Source organism: Vidua chalybeata, chromosome 6 (assembly GCF_026979565.1).
Source record: "Vidua chalybeata isolate OUT-0048 chromosome 6, bVidCha1 merged haplotype, whole genome shotgun sequence".
Classification (NCBI taxonomy): domain Eukaryota; kingdom Metazoa; phylum Chordata; class Aves; order Passeriformes; family Viduidae; genus Vidua; species Vidua chalybeata.
In genome coordinates, this window is record NC_071535.1 from 55,530,333 (window position 1) to 55,548,566 (window position 18,234).

General features: G+C 50.9%; 5 protein-coding genes across 7 annotated transcripts; 4 read left to right on the top strand and 1 right to left on the bottom strand.

Annotated features, from left to right (window-relative positions):
• Window positions 1–957, top strand: LOC128789975 (proto-oncogene Mas-like). Its single transcript, XM_053946348.1, has one exon. The coding sequence runs from the start codon at window positions 1–3 to the stop codon at window positions 955–957; it is 957 nt and encodes a 318-aa protein (XP_053802323.1).
• A 1,981-nt stretch (window positions 958–2,938) lies between these two features.
• On the bottom strand, window positions 2,939–3,928 carry LOC128789703 (mas-related G-protein coupled receptor member H-like). The gene has a single exon (XM_053945872.1). It carries the CDS (start codon window positions 3,926–3,928, stop codon window positions 2,939–2,941), a length of 990 nt encoding a protein of 329 aa, XP_053801847.1.
• Window positions 3,929–5,949: 2,021 nt separating this feature from the next.
• Window positions 5,950–7,157, top strand: LOC128789704 (mas-related G-protein coupled receptor member H-like). The gene is made up of 2 exons (XM_053945873.1): window positions 5,950–6,961; window positions 7,150–7,157. The coding sequence occupies exons 1-2, from the start codon at window positions 5,950–5,952 to the stop codon at window positions 7,155–7,157; spliced, it is 1,020 nt and encodes a 339-aa protein (XP_053801848.1).
• Window positions 7,158–10,553: 3,396 nt separating this feature from the next.
• LOC128789495 (mas-related G-protein coupled receptor member H-like) lies at window positions 10,554–13,164 on the top strand. Its single transcript, XM_053945556.1, has 2 exons — window positions 10,554–10,768; window positions 11,015–13,164. Exon 2 carries the CDS (start codon window positions 11,126–11,128, stop codon window positions 12,059–12,061), a length of 936 nt encoding a protein of 311 aa, XP_053801531.1. The 5' UTR covers window positions 10,554–10,768; window positions 11,015–11,125; the 3' UTR covers window positions 12,062–13,164.
• A 916-nt stretch (window positions 13,165–14,080) lies between these two features.
• Window positions 14,081–17,552, top strand: LOC128789176 (mas-related G-protein coupled receptor member A8-like). Of its 3 annotated transcripts, none has more exons than XR_008431341.1 (3): window positions 14,081–14,773; window positions 15,389–17,028; window positions 17,214–17,552. XR_008431341.1 is itself a non-coding variant. In XM_053944781.1 (2 exons), exon 2 carries the CDS (start codon window positions 15,500–15,502, stop codon window positions 16,472–16,474), a length of 975 nt encoding a protein of 324 aa, XP_053800756.1. In that variant the 5' UTR covers window positions 14,081–14,773; window positions 15,389–15,499; the 3' UTR covers window positions 16,475–17,552. The 3 variants fall into 3 exon arrangements, 1 of the variants encoding a protein (XP_053800756.1); XR_008431342.1 differs by having other exon boundaries at window positions 17,269–17,552; XM_053944781.1 differs by having other exon boundaries at window positions 15,389–17,552.
• Window positions 17,553–18,234: the final 682 nt, after the last annotated feature.

Consider the following 18,234-nt stretch of genomic DNA (forward strand, 5'->3'; position numbering starts at 1 on the left):
ATGAGACCCTCAGCCACACCAATCCTCCTTCCAACCACAGCCATCCATGCTCCTGGGACCAACCAGAGCGGGGCTGTGGGACAACCCGAGCCGTCCTACACTGTCCTCAAGTTCATGGAGAGCTTCTGCCTGCTGAGCGCTGCCTGCGGGATGGTGGGGAACGGCCTGGTCCTGTGGTACCTGGGCTTCCGCATCCGCAGGAACCACTTCACCGTCTACATCCTGAACCTGGCGGCCGCCGACTTCGGGTACCTGCTGTGCATCGCCGTGGAGACTGTGCAGTACCTGATGCAGTTCAACGTGGGGGTGCAGTTTGGGATATTCCTCTTCCTGGATCTCTTCATGTACGGCACAGGCCTGTACCTGCTGACGGCCATCAGCATTGAGCGCTGCCTGTCCGTGCTGTCCCCCATCTGGTGCCGGACACACCGCCCGAAGCACCTGTCTGCCGTGGTGTCCGGCCTGCTCTGGACACTGTCCCTGCTCCTGAACACTCTGGGATATGTTTTGTGCACCGTTCGCCCCTCTCCCAGGGTCTGCCAGCGCCTGCTCATCGCCATCGGAGCCTTGGATTTCCTGGTCTGCGCGCCCCTCATGCTGCTCTTCAGCCTCACCCTCTTCCTGCGGGTCAAGTGCAGTTCCCAGCCCTTCCAAACGGGCCGGCTCTTCACCATCATCATGCTCACCATCCTCCTCTTCCTCATTTTCGCTGTGCCCCTCAGTGTCCTCATCCTCCTGGACTTCTTGGGCCACAAGTTCATGTATTCCCCAGAGATTGGCTTTGTGCTGTCCTGTGTCAACAGCACCCTCAACCCCGTCATTTACTTCCTGGTGGGAAGCTACAGGGATCGGAAATTCAGGCTCACCCTTAGGCTGGCATTCCAGAGGGCCTTCCAAGACTCAGCGGATGAGAGAGATGAGCGGGAAACGCGGGACACGGTAACCATGTCCTCCTAAAATCCTGCCTGGAATGTCTTGGCAGAACTGAAGAACTCTGAGGTTCTGGGGAAGGTTCATCTCACCTGACCCTCAGTACCCTCTTTGTAGATATTTTAGGTCATTATTTTAACTCTCCATTATTTTAAGACCCTCTTTGGGTCATTGTTTTCAGTGCCCCATATGGCACATAAGCAGCTGGACCATAGAACTTACCTGACCTATATTTAGGGCATATTAAAAGTTCCTGGTTATTTCCAGTGACTACTAAATAATATTCATTTGATAAGGCTGAAATGTCTTAATGTCTGAATTTCATCAAAGAAATCCTGCTCAGGATAAATCCTTGTCATTCATAAACTCATAAATTCTGTGTTACTTTTCACTCAGATCTCTGAAAATGAGATCAGTACCAGCAATCCTCCTGTTGGAAACAGACGCAAAATTCCTGGAAGGTGAATCCATCTATCCCTCTTAACTTAGAATCCCCATGTCTGAGCACAGACACAGCCTTTTGTGGGTCACAGAACTATTCTGGGCTTCCTAATGTGAGCATTTCAAGGACTGAAAAGATTCACATCCACCAAGTCCTTTTCTTCTCTTAACCAGGGATGTTTTCACACCACAGAGCAGAAAAGGGCTCCAACTCCTTCCAACTTGCTTTAAAATTGTATTCACTGAGTTTCATCCTCGCTTGTCTTGTATTTCAAAGAAATATGTCACTGGAGATTACTATTTTATATTATATTATTGCATGTTATTTTAATTTCCTCCAGCCCTTGGCAGAGTCTCTGAATTTATCTACATTATTCATTGGGTTGTAATTTCTTCCTTTAAAAGGACAGATCAGAATCTAGAGCTGTTAAATCTCCTTTACCAATATAAATAAATCAAAGGATTGTGGGAAAAATACAGGAAACAGAACAAGGTAAATAAATACCATGACTTTCAAAAAATTATTCTCTAAACCAAATCCTTTGAGGGGCGAAATGGGATTGCTTGTGCTATCAGACTACCTAACATTTATTCTTTTAACCAAAATTATTAGAAAAAGTCAATGTGGGTAATTTTCTTTGAAAAACCTCACAATTCATGTTCAAAATGTTCTGGTTTTGATATCTCATATAGTTTTATCATTGTGACAAAACATTTTTGCATTGTTAAAAAGACTGGAATTCTCTTTTTTGTTGTTTTTTTTTTTTCCCCAATGGGATAAAAAATGTATTTAGAGCTGTTTTTGTTGTTGTTTTTGTTGTTATCTGATTTATCAGCTGATAAAAACACACAGAATGTAAACTCAGATAAATAATTTCTTTTATTTAAGGCACAGGAAGAACCTTTCAGTCAGTGTCTACTGAAAAAGGACAGAAAAGCCAAGTTTATTTTATAACACCTAATTCCAGGTGGTTTTTGGTGTGCTTAGGTGAATAACTTTTCCTCCAATGATTCCAGAGAGAGCAGGACCAGGCCCTATGTGACTAACCCAACTATTTATGGGGATTTAGCACACCAGGGATATCCTTCTTCATCTGTCCTGTCCAAGCAAATCCTTTGCCATTCTAAATCTTTATTTTTTACTTTCTCTTGTACTTTCTTATTTTTTCTGTTTCTCTCCCATTCAATCTCTTGCTTAGTTTCCGTTTTTACTTTGTTGTATTTTTTTTCTCTCTCTCTCTCACCCCCATTCTCCCTTTCCCCTTTCTTTCTCTCTCTTTTTTTCCTCTCCCTTTTCCCCAGATTGTAATTTTCACCCATCTCTTACTCCCTTACATCCCAAATCCCACCATTACCAAGACAACACCCCTTGCCCTGCCCATTTTTGCAGAATTTGCTTCATCAACAGAGTTTATTCCCAATGGATGGGGCAGTGAGGGTAGTTCCAAGGGGAAAAAATACAGCTGGGGAAATGAGCCTGGCTACGCTGCATGGAGTGCCCTTGTCTCCATACTTCAGGATGTCTCTGAGGTGCCACATCTCCACGTGCCTCATGTCCAGAAGTGCCTCACAGAGCTGTCACCTCCACCACAGTGTCCCCAGGGCCGTGGCTCCCCTCGTCACTCCCGGCTTTCTCCTCAAACACCCTCCGCAGAGCGACTCTGACGGAGCGCTGGAAGCGGCGCCGCCGGCAGCTCCCCACCAGCACGTAAATCACCGGGTTGAGGGAGCAGTTCAGCAGTGCCAGCAACAAGGAGGGGTCTTCTGGGAATAAATCACCAGAATCAGGGAGATTGAGGAAAACCTCCACACAGAAAGGGATGCCGAAGGCGAAGAACAGCAGGACGTTGAGCAGGATGGCCACAAAGAGCTTCCCTGGCTGCCGCCTCCGGGAGCCACAGCGCAGCTTGAGGAACAGGAACAGGTTGGAAACCAACATCATGAGGGAGAAAACCACGGAAATTGCAAGGGCTACACCTGCAAGGACAGTCTCAGAGTCTTCAGTGTAGGTGTAGGTGAGGTAGAGGGAGGAAACAAAAACCCCTGCGAGCGCCCAGAGGGCCCCGCTGACGATGCCCGAGAGGTGCCGGGGGCGGTGGCAGCGGTACCAGATGGGGCAGAGGACGGAGATGCAGCGCTCCACGCTGAGGGCTGCCAGCAGCCCCAGGCTGCTCAGGTCAAACACATGGCACAGGAACCCAAGGACAAACACAAAATGCCTATAGTGATGAATAAAAGGAACCAAAGATGTGCAAAATGCTGCTATGGTCAGAAAAGCCAACATAAGCAGGAGAAACAGAAGGAGCAGGGAGAAGTCAGCAACAGCCAGATTTAGGATGTAGACAGTGAAAGGGCTCTGCTTTGTGTGGAAGCCCAAGAACCACATGACCACCCCATTCCCTGCCAGCCCACAGAGGGAAATCCCCAGGCACACCCCTGCAAAGGCAATCAGGGTGTAGGGAATGCTCAAACATTCAGATGTGATAAATTCCTCCCAGTCCAGTGAGCCATAAAGTGTATTGTTCAGGGTGAGGTTTGTTGTGCTGTTCTCCTCCATGGTGAATGATCTTGCTCCCAGCTGCCTTCTCCCTTTCCCACCACCTCCTAGGGAGAGATGGGGAACCAGATGGAAATAAGAGACATCAGCATTTCCAGCACTTCCCATCTGTCCACACAACCCCATGCCAGCCCCAGGAAGAACCCCCACCCCTGCAGTGCCCAGGACAGGCTCCCAGGCCTCCAGCCCTGACCCTGGACAGGAATCTCCCATCAGTGCATCCCTGGACTCCTACCTCCAGTAGGAACAGCACTGTCACAGCAGCACCAGGAGAAAGGATTTGGGGATGGCTGCTGGAACCACTGGCTGTGCTTCAGCCTCGGCCCTCGTGCCTGGGTGCAGCCCTTGGCCCAGAGATCACATCCCATGGTCAGAGCCTCCCCTCACAATCTCCCCACATCAATGACAGCTTCCCCTCACATGTCCCATGGACAGAGATCTTATCAGGAGGAGGTGGCCGTGTCACTGCCTTCCTCTCCTCCCCCTAGTTCTTCATGAGGAGCTGCTGATCTGTTATGATCCTATTAATGCAGGCACTTGGACTTTTGAATTTTAAACATCATTTACTGGATCTAAAACAACGAAAATGAAAGGACAGCACAGATAATATTATGTCCCTTCAGGTGCTGGGAATCCTGGGTCAAAACCCTCCTCTGGTGAGGGCAGATGCTGTCCATGGAAGGGGTCCTCCACTATGATCTCTTCAGCTATTACAGGGTTTTCTAAACCCCTCAGAAATTCCACACCTCATTAGATACCAACAGAGCCCCTGAGCAGCAGCCATGGGGATGAGCAATGTCCTTGTGTCCAGTTGCTGTGGGAAATCACCGGTGCCCAGACATGGGACTGCACGAGGGCTTTGCCCACAGCCTCTAATCCCATCCTATCTAATCCCAATCATCAGCCTAATCACCCCTGCTGGGCATGTGTCTGCTCAGAGATTAGGTTTGTGGGGTACATGGTGCTGCCAAAGCGCTCTTATCTCCAAGTGGTTCCTGCCACACAACCTCAGCCTTTCACAGCTCAGGGGACTGGCATTTTATTGCTTATTTTCTGCCCCTCTTTCATGTGTTTTCTATCTCCTTTGGGGTTGTATGCTGTGCTTGTCATCCCCAGGACTGATGGATGTATTAATGCACAAGGCCCATGTGCTCTCCAGGGTGTCCAGCCTGGAGCTTCAGGATTTGGAGCAAGAGGAAGACTTGAAACAAGGAGAGAACTTAGGCTCAGTGTCCATCCATGAGAGGGAGATGGAAAAAGGTGCAACTCCTGGAAGTTACTCCCAGAAGGAAGTTGGAAGAAGTCTTTGAGAACAAGTTACATGTCACTAGAGACACTGAGCAACTTGTACTGTTGCATGTCTGCACATGAGTGATTTCTCACTCCTGAAGGTCTCTGCCTCATCTCCCTCACCCCTCTGCCATCCTCCATCCCTGGGAATTATTTATATCCCCTTCTGCATGGATGAATCACCTGGCACACGCACTGCACACACAGTGACAGCCAAAAGCCCCTTGCATGGTGGGATGACATTGGAGAGTGGCAGAGGAAGGCAGTGACACGGCCACCTCCTCCTGATAAGATCTCTGTCCATGGGACATGTGAGGGGAAGCTGTCATTGATGTGGGGAGATTGTGAGGGGAGGCTCTGACCATGGGATGTGATCTCTGGGCCAAGGGCTGCACCCAGGCACGAGGGCCGAGGCTGAAGCACAGCCAGTGGTTCCAGCAGCCATCCCCAAATCCTTTCTCCTGGTGCTGCTGTGACAGTGCTGTTCCTCCTGGAGGTAGGAGTCCAGGGATGGACTGGTGGGAGATTCCTGTCCAGGGTCAGGGCTGGAGGCCTGGGAGCCTGTCCTGGGCACTGCAGGGGTGGGGGTTCTTCCTGGGGCTGGCATGGGGTTGTGTGGACAGATGGGAAGTGCTGGAAATGCTGATGTCTCTTATTTCCATCTGGTTCCCCATCTCTCCCTAGGAGGTGGTGGGAAAGGGAGAAGGCATCTGGGAGCAAGATCATTCACCATGGAGGAGAACAGCACAACAAACCTCACCCTGAACAATACACTTTATGGCTCACTGGACTGGGAGGAATTTATCACATCTGAATGTTTGAGCATTCCCTACACCCTGATTGCCTTTGCAGGGGTGTGCCTGGGGATTTCCCTCTGTGGGCTGGCAGGGAATGGGGTGGTCATGTGGTTCTTGGGCTTCCACACAAAGCAGAGCCCTTTCACTGTCTACATCCTAAATCTGGCTGTTGCTGACTTCTCCCTGCTCCTTCTGTTTCTCCTGCTTATGTTGGCTTTTCTGACCATAGCAGCATTTTGCACATCTTTGGTTCATCTTGCTCCTCTCTATGTAGATTTTGTGTTTGTGGTGGAACTCCTGTGCCATGTGTTTGACCTGAGCAGCCTGGGGCTGCTGGCAGCCCTCAGCGTGGAGCGCTGCATCTCCGTCCTCTGCCCCATCTGGTACCGCTGCCACCGCCCCCGGCACCTCTCGGGCATCATCAGCGGGGCCCTCTGGGCACTCGCAGGGGTTTTTGTTTCCTCCCTCTACCTCACCTACACTGAAGACTCTGAGACTGTCCTTGCAGGTGTAGCCCTTGCAATTTCCGTGGTTTTCTCCCTCATGATGTTGGTTTCCAACCTGTTCCTGTTCCTCAAGCTGCACAGTGGCTCCTGGAGGCGGCAGCCAGGGAAGCTCTTTGTGGCCATCCTGCTCAACGTCCTGCTGTTCTTCGCCTTCGGCATCCCTTTCTGTGTGGAGGTTTTCCTCAATCTCCCTGATTCTGGTGATTTATTCCCAGAAGACCCCTCCTTGTTGCTGGCACTGCTGAACTGCTCCCTCAACCCGGTGATTTACGTGCTGGTGGGGAGCTGCCGGCGGCGCCGCTTCCAGCGCTCCGTCAGAGTCGCTCTGCGGAGGGTGTTTGAGGAGAAAGCCGGGAGTGACGAGGGGAGCCACGGCCCTGGGGACACTGTGGTGGAGGTGACAGCTCTGCGAGGCACTTCTGGACATGAGGCACGTGGAGGTGTGGCACCTCAGAGACAGCCAGAAAGATGGGAAAACATGGCTCTGAGCTCAGTCCTGTTCTTTTACTCCCCATGGAATGGTCCTCATTGCCTTGGCCCCAAGGAATAAACTCTGCTATACAGATCATTTTCATTTTGTTACTACCCCTAAATCAGATTCCGCTTTATGCCTTTTGTTTCTTTTCAGTGTGGTAACTCTGGCCCAGATTTTGGTGAATAAACAATATCTGAGTTTTGCTGCAGAGCTTGTTACTGGTAAACAGTGTCAAAAATGGCTCAATTACTTATTTTTTTCCCGTTCTAAAGCCTCTGGCTTGTCTGTGAGGCAGTCAGGTACCTGTCTCATTCCAGAGCCCTTCCTAAGGGTGGTGCCTGCAATGGTTGAAATGAGCTGTCTGTTGACAGATCCAAGAGCTTCTCATTCCTTCCAGGAAAAGCAATTTGTGTCAGGTTCCTCTTAGAAACACTAATTCTGAAATCTTGTCTTTGAATGAACTCAAATTGCCCCTTCTCATTCCACAGGGGGATTTTTAGGACCCTGCAGGACAAAACCTAGATTTCTGGTTCAAATCTAGTTTTGCCACTTGTATACAGCAATTTCAGTGGCACTGGACCTTCACCACGCAGTTTCCAAGAGGATGCATGCAATAATCAATTCTGTGCCTGAGATGGAGCACAGGCACACAGCTGAGGGATGATTTAGGATTTCAGCAATGTCATTTCTGCTGAGAAGAGGCAAATCAATGCTGCTCTCTTGGCTTTAATCCTTAGAAAGCTGCAGGTTTCCCCTAAGTCATCTTCCACATTCCCTTGGCAGTCAGACAGCAGCCTACAGGGAATTCCAAGGAATTTCTAGAAAGCTGAGGTGAGATGATTCCTACCCAGGCTGACATGTGCCACAGCGATCTGGGATGCTCCTGCTGGAAACTGGCACGTGTGGTGGCTCTGGGACCAGAACTGTCACCTCTCTTTCCTGCTGACACCGTGTTTCTGTCCCCAGCTATGGAATCTCACATCCCCTCACCAGGCCAGTCCTTTCAAGGGCAAACACTTCATGATCCTGGAGCTAATGGGGCTCCAGGAGAGTTGGAGAGGGAATTTGAACAAGTGCATGGAGCGACAGGACAAGGGGGAATGGCTTCCCACTGACAGAGGCTGGGTTGACATTCGATATTAGGGGAACATCCTTCCCTGTGAGGGTGGGGAGGCCTTAGCACAGGTTGCCCAGAGGGGTGGGGTCAGGTAAAAACAAGCACAAGTGTTCCCAAGTCTGTAAAGGAGGATGAGCTCGAATGAAGGGCTGGAAAAAGGATCACAGCAGCCCAAAATCTGGTCCCTAATAGCTTTCATTGCATCATCAAGGGGATTGGCAGTAATTAGGGTGGGCTCCAAGTGCTGATAACCTGTCTGCAAACAACAGAGTGCTGTCCTTCCCTTGGGCTGTGTGAGCCTGCATTGGAATGGCAGAAATGGGAATTCTTGTTTCAGTTGTGGTCCTTTGGGCCCAGTGGAGGTTTTGGCAATGATTCTGGAGCTATTCCCAGAATCGGAGTTCTTCCTGACAAGCACGCAAAATGCTTCACCAGCACTGCCAGCACTGTCAGCATTCCAGTGCCACAAGTACAACCAGCAGCTCTCTGTTCCTGGAGGGACAATGACCCCTCAGGGAAGAGAAACAAGGAATGAGAGAAACCTGTTGGGATAGAGAAGGCAGTTTGAGAAAGGGACATTCTGCAGGGAAGGAGTGTTTCTGATCAGAAGGAAATGAGGAGCCATTTGCAAACTTTTTCATGTGGACCTTTTGACAAAAGCCACTTCCTTTGTGACAAAGAAAAAAAAATTCAAGAGAAATGAGAGAGTAGAGCTCTGACATTGCCATAGTTTTACAACTATGGTGGGGTTTTACAACCACTTCTACCTGCCCTATGACCCCACCAAGCCTTGCAAAGCAACACCGAGTCCGGGCACAGAGATGTGCCAGCAGGACGGGGGTGGGGTGGGGAGCTCCAGGTGATTTGGGCACTTTCACCTTCATGTCTCTGACCTGGCAGGAACTGCTTTAGGACATGGATCCCAAAGGAGCAAGAGGCACCAGGAAGCACCGCTGATCTGCACAGACCCCTTTGCCTGTTGCTGCCCCACAGGGAACAGGTCAGTGGAATGTTTTCCTTCCTCCCTACCCCACCTTTCTCTCCTCCAGCAGCTGCTCTGTTCCTGCCACCCTCTCCCGGTGACCGCAGTGCCCTCCCCACATCCTCCCTCCTCTGCCCTAGGCATCCCATCTATATCTTGACACTAGATCGGCTGAAATAAACTTTCTAACACAATGGGAAGCATTACGATTCAGGAATTCTTTACCTGCACAGCACACACAGAAGGATCTCTCCTTGATCTCTGCGTGGTGAGAATTTACAACAGGGGTTTTATTCATCATAAACACACAGAGTCATTAAAGTGTGTTTCTAATCTAATACATAAACACCACCCTCCTAGGTCTCATTTCCATGCATTCACTTCCTTCTCTAAGTCCTCTCCGGATCCTGGAGGATCATTCACAGGGGTCTCTGGTGGTCACATTCACTGAGTGCTGTGATATTAAAGGTGACCTTGCCTTGAACTTTTCCTTTGGCCACGTGCCCTTGCTTCTTGCTACAGAACTTTCCCTAAAACCTCCGCAGGTCTCCTTATCAGTTTCTGCACTTGCTCCAACCACGTTTATCGTCCTGTGTTCTCCTGAGAAGCACATTGGAGCTGGGCTTTCCTCTTCCCTCCTGGATCCTAGAACACTATGGCCAGGAGGAGCAGGGACACTGCTGGGGGTCCCTGGTGGAGCAGGGGAGGAGTGGGGCTGGTAGGGGAAAAAAATCAGCCCTGGGTGGGTTCTGGGGTGTTAGAGCAGGCTGGCGGGGACAGGAGAGGGTCAGAGGGGCTTGGAGGGGGTCTGGATCCCAGCAAAGCCACAGGAGAGCAGAGCCTGACAGGCCGCGCTCAGAGTGGGGGAGCGGCTGCCGTCTGAGAAGGCTGCGGGATGTGATAGGATGAGGTGAAGATGGAGAGCGGGGTGGGAATGGAGAGCAGAGATGGGGATAAGATAGGATAGGATAGGATAGGATAGGATAGGATAGGATAGGATAGGATAGGATAGGATAGGATAGGATAGGGAGCAGCTCAGCTGTGCTTCCTTGGGCCATAGGGAGGCTTTGGCAATGAAACCAGAGCTCTTCCCAGAATCAGAGGTATTTCTGAGAAACACCCAGCTGACTCATCAGCACTGCCAGCATTTCAGTGCCACCAACGCCACCAGCATCCCTCTGCTGCTGCAGGCACAATGACCACTCAGGGAATTAAAATGAGGAATGGTAAAAGTCTGTCAGGAGACAGAAGGCAGTTGGAGAATGGGACATTCTGCAAGGACAGAGTGTTTCTCATCAGGAGGAACTGAGGAGCCATTTGCAAAATATTTCTTTTGGAGCTTTTCACAAAAGCCACTTCCTCTGTTGCAAAAAAAAAAAAAAAACAAACAAGATAAAGAACTCTGAGGAAGTGAAGTTCTGATGTAGCCAAAGACGCAATTTCTGACATTCCTGTGACTCCACTGAGCCTTGGGAAGCAACACCAACACAGGGCATAGAGAGAGCCAGCAGGACAGTAGTGGGGAGCTCCTGGTGATCTGGGCACTTTCTCCTTCATGTCACTGACCTGGCAGGAGCCGCTTTAAGACATGGATCCCAAAGGAGCAATAGGTACCAGGAAGTGCCGCTGATCTGCACAGACCCCTTTGCCTGCTGCTGCCCCACAGGGAACAGGTCAGTGGAATGATTTCCTTCCTCCCTATCCCACCTTCCACTCCTCCAGCAGCTGCTCTGCTCCTGCCATCCTCTCCCAGTGACCACAGTCCTCACCCCAGCTCCCCCCTTCTCTGCCCTGAGCTTTCCTGCAATATCCCCTGCTGAACAGCCCAACTCTCCCACCTCCCTCTCCCACCCCACAAGTTCCACTGCCCTCTGCCCCTGCACATCTCATCCCTTCCCACTGAATCCTTCCCACTGCAGGGAGCTGCTGAAGAAGCTGTGTGGTCCATCCCTGGATTCTCCAAGCACTGACTCCCCATCCACTCTGACCACAGCCAGGGCCACATCCCACCGCATGCTCAGCGTCCATCCATGGAGGTGACCACCGTGTCCCCATCTCCCGCCTCACCCACTGAAGGAGATGATCTCTGTGAGACAGATGTCACCAGCATGGCCATACACAGTGTGACACTGCTCATCTGCCTCTGTGGGCTGGCCGGGAATGGGGCTGTTCTCTGGCTCCTTGGCTCCCGCTGTTCATCCAGGAACAGCACCACCGGTTACATCCTCATGCTGACTTTTTTGGATTTCCTCTTTCTCCTCTTTCTGTTGCCCTCTGCTCTGCTCTTCCTGCTGGAGGACGTGTCCTGCTCTATCATCCTGCCCTTGCGGTACTTGGGGTTGCTTTTCCAGATGTTACCGATGTCATACAGCATATGGCTGTACACATTGACATTCATCAGCATCACAAGGTGCAGGTCCATCCACTGCCCGCTCTGGCACTGCTGCCACCGTCCCCAGCACCTGTCATGGGTGGTGCATGCCCTGCTTTGGGCCTTCTTCATCACTCTCGTCATTGTCATTCCCACAATGTTTTCTCTGTGTGCTTCCCAGGTATCTGAGCACTGCCGGTTTTCTCTTATCTCCATGTACACCTTCAACCTTCTCCTCTGTGCTCCCTCCATGCTCATTTCCAGCACAATCCTCTTCATTAAGGTCAAGCCTGCCTCCCATCAGCAGCAACATAAGAGGCTGGACATTGTTATCTGCATCATTGTGCTCTTCACTCTACTGCACAGCCTCTGGAACTTACTGCATCTCCTCAGTTACACCATTGTGTCCTCTCAGGTTTTTTTCCTGCTCACCTGTATCCATAGCAGCATGAAACCCTTCATCTACTTCTTGGTGGGAAGGTGCTGGAGGCCCTGCTCCATGGGGTCTCTCTGGCTCTCCCTCCAGAGAGTCTTTGAGGAGCCAAAAGAAAACACTACCCACAGCAATGATCCTGCCATGGACACAGTGCTCTGAGTCTGTTGATTCCTCCTGCTGCACTGCTGAGGGACCCTGGGACAGTGGCTGATGGATTCCTTGAGTCACCTGAATAATAAACATCTAAAGTGTCACCCTCCCTGTGCTGGTGCATCCCCCACCCCCTTTCCAGGCCGCACTGGGCTCTGATTCGTGCTTGGGAGGCCTCAGCCTTGAGGAGCAGCCCCTGGGCTCAGCTCCTCTGGCACTGATCAGAAACACCCTCTGCTCCCAGGAACTGCTGCTGGCCAACGACCCCCTGGGCTTTTATCAACAGCTTTGGGAATTATTTCACTTCCCTGAATGCCACACCATCCCTGCTCCCACACTTTCATAGAAAGTTGCCTGCCCAAAGTGTGGCCAGGGTGAAACATTGCTGTGGCTGAAGACCATCCCTTGGGGCCCTGTAAGCAGCGGTCCAAAAGGAGACCCTTGGAGCTCTCCTGGGCCCAGCAGCGCTGACCAGAAGCTCCCTGGCAGTGGGGCCTCTCCGAGCTGGGATCTCTCCCGTCTGCTGCCCTCGGGTGATGCCCCAACGCCGACGGCTCCTGGGCCGATCCCCCAGCGCTCGAGGCCCAAGCCTTGGCACAGTGAGGAGATGCAAACGGATCCGCAGTGAGCATTTCACTGCCTCCCAGGGGAATTTCTCACAGGCACCTTGTACTGACTCTTTCTCTCTGTGTGCACACACCTGTGCATCTGCTCTGGCAAATGTGGGGGAGATGCTGCTCTCTCAGGTTTTCCAGTACCTGAGACATCTGAGTGAGTCAGGCCTGGAAGCAAGGTTAAGGCATGAGATACCATTGCAGCTAAATGCAGTTCATGTTATTTCCTTGCTAAATGGTTAATTTTGAGGTACAAAAGCAGGAATGGCTGGGAGAAGCAGAGACACTGCTCATGGTCCCAGGTGGAGCAGGGCAGGAGTGGGGCTGTCGTAGGGGAAAAGGCAGCCCTGGGGAGGGTCTGGGAGTTGTCAGAGGGGTCCATAGTGGTCAGAGGGTTCTGGTAGGGTCTGGAGAAGTTTGGGAAGGGTCTGGATACTGCTGATCCCAAATGTCCGGGCAGCAGAGCCTAATGGGCAGCGCTTCAAGGCAGGGAGTGGCCACGGGATGAGATGGGATGGGATGGGATGGGATGGGATGGGATGGGATGGGATGGGGAGAAGGGTTGGAGATGGGAATTGGGAGTGATACCGAAATCAACTGGTAGAAGCTTTCCAACACGATGGGAAGCATTAGGAAGCAGGAATTTTTTTACCTCCACAGGACACACAAAAGGAACTCACCATATTTCTGTTTGTGGAGAGACTTTACAACAGGGGTTTTATCTATCATAACCACAAGGAGTCATTAAAGTGCCTTTCTTATTAAATGCATAAATATAACTGTCCTAGGACTTATTTCTGTGAATTTGCCTTCTTCTCCAAGTCCTTTCCTTGTCTTGGAGGATCATTCCCAGGGGGCTCTGGTGGTCACATTCACTGTGTGCTGTGATATTAAAGGTGACCTTGCCTTGAACTTTTCCTTTGGCCATGTGCTCTTGCTTCTTGTTCCAGAACTTGCTCCAAAACCACTGCAGGCCTCCTTATCTGTTTCTGCACTGGCTCCAGCCACATTTGTCATTCAGTGTTCTCCTGCCGAGCCCTGGGGAGCTGGACTTTCCTCCTCTATCCTGGAACTAAGAACTCTATGCAGGAGGAGCAGGGACACTTCCTGAGGTCCCAGGTGGAGAGGGAGAAGATCAGGGATGTTCAGGGGGGGGCAGGGGGCCCCAGGGACAGTCTGGAGTGTTGCAGGACATTTCAAAATGCTCAGGAGAGGGTCGGAGCAGGTTGGAGGGGCTCTGGATGCCAGCAATCCCAAAACTCCCCACTGGAGGAGAGCAGAGCCTGACAGGCCACGCTCCAAGTTGGGGAGCGGCTCCATCTGGGAAACCTGAGGGATGTGATAGGATGGGGTGAGGATGGAGAGCAGGGATAGGGAAGGGAATGGGGATTGGAATGGGGATGGGGAGCAGGGATGAGGATGGGATGGGGATAGGAGGAGGAAGCAGCTCAGCTGTACTTCCTCAGCCCAGAGCACATTTTGGCAATGATGTCAGAGCCCTTCCGAGAAGAGGAATTGTTTCTGAGAAGCACCCAGCAGCCTCACCTACACTGGCAGCACTGCCAGCATTCCAGTGCCACCAGCAGCAGCAGCCTCCCTCTGCTGCTGGAGGGACAGTGATCACTCAGAGAATAGAAACGAGGAATGGTAGAAACTTGTCAGGAGAGGGAAGGCAGTTGGAGAATGGTCCATTCTGCAGGGATGGAGTGTTTCTTATCAGGAGAGAAAGAGGAGCCAATCACAGAAATCTTCATTTAGAACGCCTGACAAAAGCCACTCCCTCTGAAGAAAAAAAAAAAAAAAAAAACACCCCCAAGACAAATAACTCAGAGGAACTGAATTTCTGAAGCAGGCAAAGTTGCAGTTTTTCACTCCCTCACTCCCCCATGTGTCCAGCGAGCCTTGGGGAGCAACAGCAGGACAGGGCACAGAGAGAAGCAAGAGGGACGGGAGTGGGGAGCTCCTGGTGATCTGGGCACTTTCTCCTTCATGTCACTGACCTGGGAGGACTGGCTTTAGAACATGGATCCCAAAGGAGCAAGAGGTACCAGGAAGTGCCGCTGATCTGCACAGACCCCTTTGCCTGTTGCTGCCCCACAGGGAACAGGTCAGTGGAATGTTTTCCTTCCTCCCTAACCCACCTTCCTCTCCTCCAGCAGCTGCTCTGTTCCTGCCACCCTCTCCCGGTGACCGCAGTGCCCTCCCCATGTCCTCTCTCTTCTCCTGTGCATTCCGTCTGTGTCCTAATACTGAAATGGGCCAGAACAAATTTTCTAACACAATGCAAAGCATGAGGAAGCAGGAATTCTTTACCTGCACAGGACACAGAAGCATCTTTTCTTGTATTGCATTTGTGGTGAGACTTTACAACACCGTATTAATCCATTGTAACCACATGTAGGCATTAAAAAGTGTTGTTTCTCTAATACATAAACACCATTTTCCTAGAAAGCATTTCCATGCATCCAGCTCATCCTGGAAGTCCTTTTATAGTCCTGGAGGTTTATATCATCCTGTGTGCCAGCTGTTACATCCATTTATCTATTTTGCCACTTTATGTTTGAACAACTTCAGAAAACCAGAAAATTTTTATTCCATATGTTATATACCAGCCTCCTGCGGAAAAGCCCAAACCTCCCACCTTGCTCTCCCACCCCACCATTTCCACCACCCTCCTCCCATGCACATCTCTCTCCTCCCCACTGAATCCTTCCCACTGCAGGGAGCTGCTGAAGAAGCTGTGTGGTCCATCCCTGGATTCTCCAAGCACTGACTCCCCATCCACTCTGACCACAGCCCGGGTCACATCCCACTGCCTGCCCAGCGTCCATCCATGGAGGTGACCACCATGTCCCCATCTTCCGCCTCACCCACTCAAGGAGATGGTCTGTGTGAGGCAGATGTCACCACCGTGGCCATACACAGTGTGACACTGCTCATCTGCCTCTGTGGGCTGGCTGGGAATGGGGCTGTCCTCTGGCTCCTCAGCCTGAAAACTGGTAATTATCGCATCTTTAACCTGGCTGTTGCTGACTTCCTCTTCCTTCTCTTCACAGTCCCCACCAGCCTTCTCTTCCTGGTGGAGGACGTGTCCTGCTCTCCTATCTTGCCCCTGCTGTACCAGCATTTCTTTTTCCAGCTCTCAGTGGTCTCCTACTACTGGGCATTATTCCAGCTGATTCCCATCAGCAATGTGCTGTACATGTACAAGCTCTGCAAGCTCTCCTGCCGCTGCAACCTTCCCGAGCGCCTCTGGTTGGTGGTCGGAAGTGTTCAATACTGGGCATTCTTTGCTCTCTTCACTGTCATTCTCACGGTGACATTCCTGTGCCCATCACACGAGCAGGAGCATTGCTGGGCAGCTCTTATCTCTGTGTACACCATCATCCTGCTCCTCTTTGTTGCACCTGTGGCCATTTCTTTCACAATCGATTTCATTAAGGCCAAGTGGGGCTCCCAGCAGCAGCAACCCAAGAGGCGCGACATCGTTATCCACCTCACTGCGCTGTTAACTCTCCTCCTCAGCTTCTGCCATTTCCTGCAGCAGCTCGGTTATATCACTGTGCCATCCCAGTTTTTTTTCCTGCTCACCTGCATCAACAGCAGCATCAAACCTTTCATTTACTTCGTGGTGGGGAGTTGGAGGACAGACAACTCCATGGGGAGCTCCAGGGGGCAATGCTCCATGGTGAGCTGCTGGAGGCAATGTAGAGTGGAATCTCTCAGGGACTCGCTCCAGAGGGTCTTTGAGACACAGAAAGAAACAACAGCCCCCAGAAATGATGCCCCCAGGGATACGGGGGTCTGAGCATGCTGATCCCTTCCACTGCTCTGCTGAACGACCCCAGGACAGTGGCTGAAGGTTTCCTTGAGTCACCTGATAAATCAATACCCACGGGATCACCCTCCCTGTGGTGGTGTATTCCTGCAGGAGAAGGGAGCAGGAGCATTGCCAAGGGCCATGTGTGAGGGATGCTCTGCAGGGAGCACACTGGAGCATGGCTTTCCTCCTCCCTCCTGGATCCACATGGCTCCAAGCAGTGCAGCTGGGCTCAGTGCTCTTCCCCAGCTCTATTCACCATGGAATGACCCTCATGGCCTTGGCCCCAGGGAATGAACTCCATCTCCTTTGGCTCAGCAGATGAGTTTCATGGTGTCTTCAGGGACCTCTTGCCTGCAAAGAAGGGGACACCTTAAAGCCATGGGGACACACCCAGCACGGGATGGCAGTGATTTCCCAAATCCCTGCAGGGCTGCTTCCATCTCGATGGCAGGAGAGGGGTTGGGATCACACAGAGCATCCTTCCCCTTCTGTCCAGCAGAGTCAGCCCTGCATTCCCAGCGGATGGGAAGGGACACCAGGTAGGGCTGCAGAGCTGGGGAGGGACAGCAACATTCCCTTATCCTTTCAGTGGGAATTTCTCACATTCTTTAATTCCAGAATTAAATCCTTCTGACTAAAGTGCAGGGTCAATAGTGAACTCCACTGAACTCTTTTGGTGCCTGTGACCAAAAAGAGCTTGAAACATGGAAATTCCCATCACCAGATGCCTGGACCATTTAATGGCACAGAAATCAGGGGGTTATGCTGCTCTTCTGCAGAATGGGGCCATCCTCTGCTTCCGCAGCATCAATGTCCAAGGAAGGCCTTGACCACCTCCATCCTGAACCTGGCCACCCTCAGGAGGAGCCAAACAGCGACCCTGCACAGCAGCTTCAGCCACAGTCCAGCCTGTACTGATCTTTGGCATTCTGTAACTAGCCCTAAATCAGATTTGGATTTATGTCTTTGGTTTGATTCCAATGGGGTACAACTGATAGTAGTGTTATGAATAAATCTAAGGTTTAACCCTTTGTTTATATGTTTAACCATTTGTCTGTTTACTCCACAGTTTGAAAGTTCGCTTGGGTGTATATTTGACGCGTTATGAGGTGGGTATGTATGTCAGCGCCCGGCACAAGTGAGATAGCTCTACAAAAACTTGTGCCCCAAGCCTCAGTCTGACCCACACTTTTATTCTCAAAGACGTTCCATATGCAATACATTGCACAACTTTTTCATGCATATTCAACCCCTGGCCCCGCCTGTCCTCGCCTCTCATGCTAAATAAGTCCACGGCCTCCTGAGCACGCGTGGTTTGCTGTGGTGGTCGTACGTGGGTCTCTTGGTGGTCCTGAGGCTGAAGATTGTGGTCTTCTTCATGGCTGAACTTTTGAACTTTTCCTCTCTGCACGTGCGCTTTTGGTCCTTTGGTGCTTATCTGAGTACGTCTGTCAGTGTTGATAGGCTTGGAGACAGAGGAGCTTCTTTTATCTGGGTTCTTTGCCTCTTCTGGTATTGTTCTTTATGCAAGAAGCTTCAGAAATTTGCATTTTCCTATGCCCTTTGTACCAGGCAGAGGTTTCTTAAGTAAAAGGTTAAAATTCCATACATACCTCTACAAACTAAATTATAAATGCTTAATTCATTTTGTTAACTCCAAAAATCTGTTTCATATTCACTAATTCTACCCCTGTTCGTATTTCTCCTACACGATATACTTGCCCCTATGCCCAGTCCACACTCCA

What these genes read in the sequence shown, in the direction of transcription:
- LOC128789704 (XM_053945873.1), top strand. Translation starts at nt 5,950, where the DNA reads ATGGAGGAGAACAGCACAACAAACCTCACCCTGAACAATACACTTTAT.
- LOC128789176 (XM_053944781.1), top strand. Translation starts at nt 15,500, where the DNA reads ATGGAGGTGACCACCATGTCCCCATCTTCCGCCTCACCCACTCAAGGA.
- LOC128789495 (XM_053945556.1), top strand. Translation starts at nt 11,126, where the DNA reads ATGGAGGTGACCACCGTGTCCCCATCTCCCGCCTCACCCACTGAAGGA.
- LOC128789703 (XM_053945872.1), bottom strand. Translation starts at nt 3,928, where the DNA reads ATGGAGGAGAACAGCACAACAAACCTCACCCTGAACAATACACTTTAT.
- LOC128789975 (XM_053946348.1), top strand. Translation starts at nt 1, where the DNA reads ATGAGACCCTCAGCCACACCAATCCTCCTTCCAACCACAGCCATCCAT.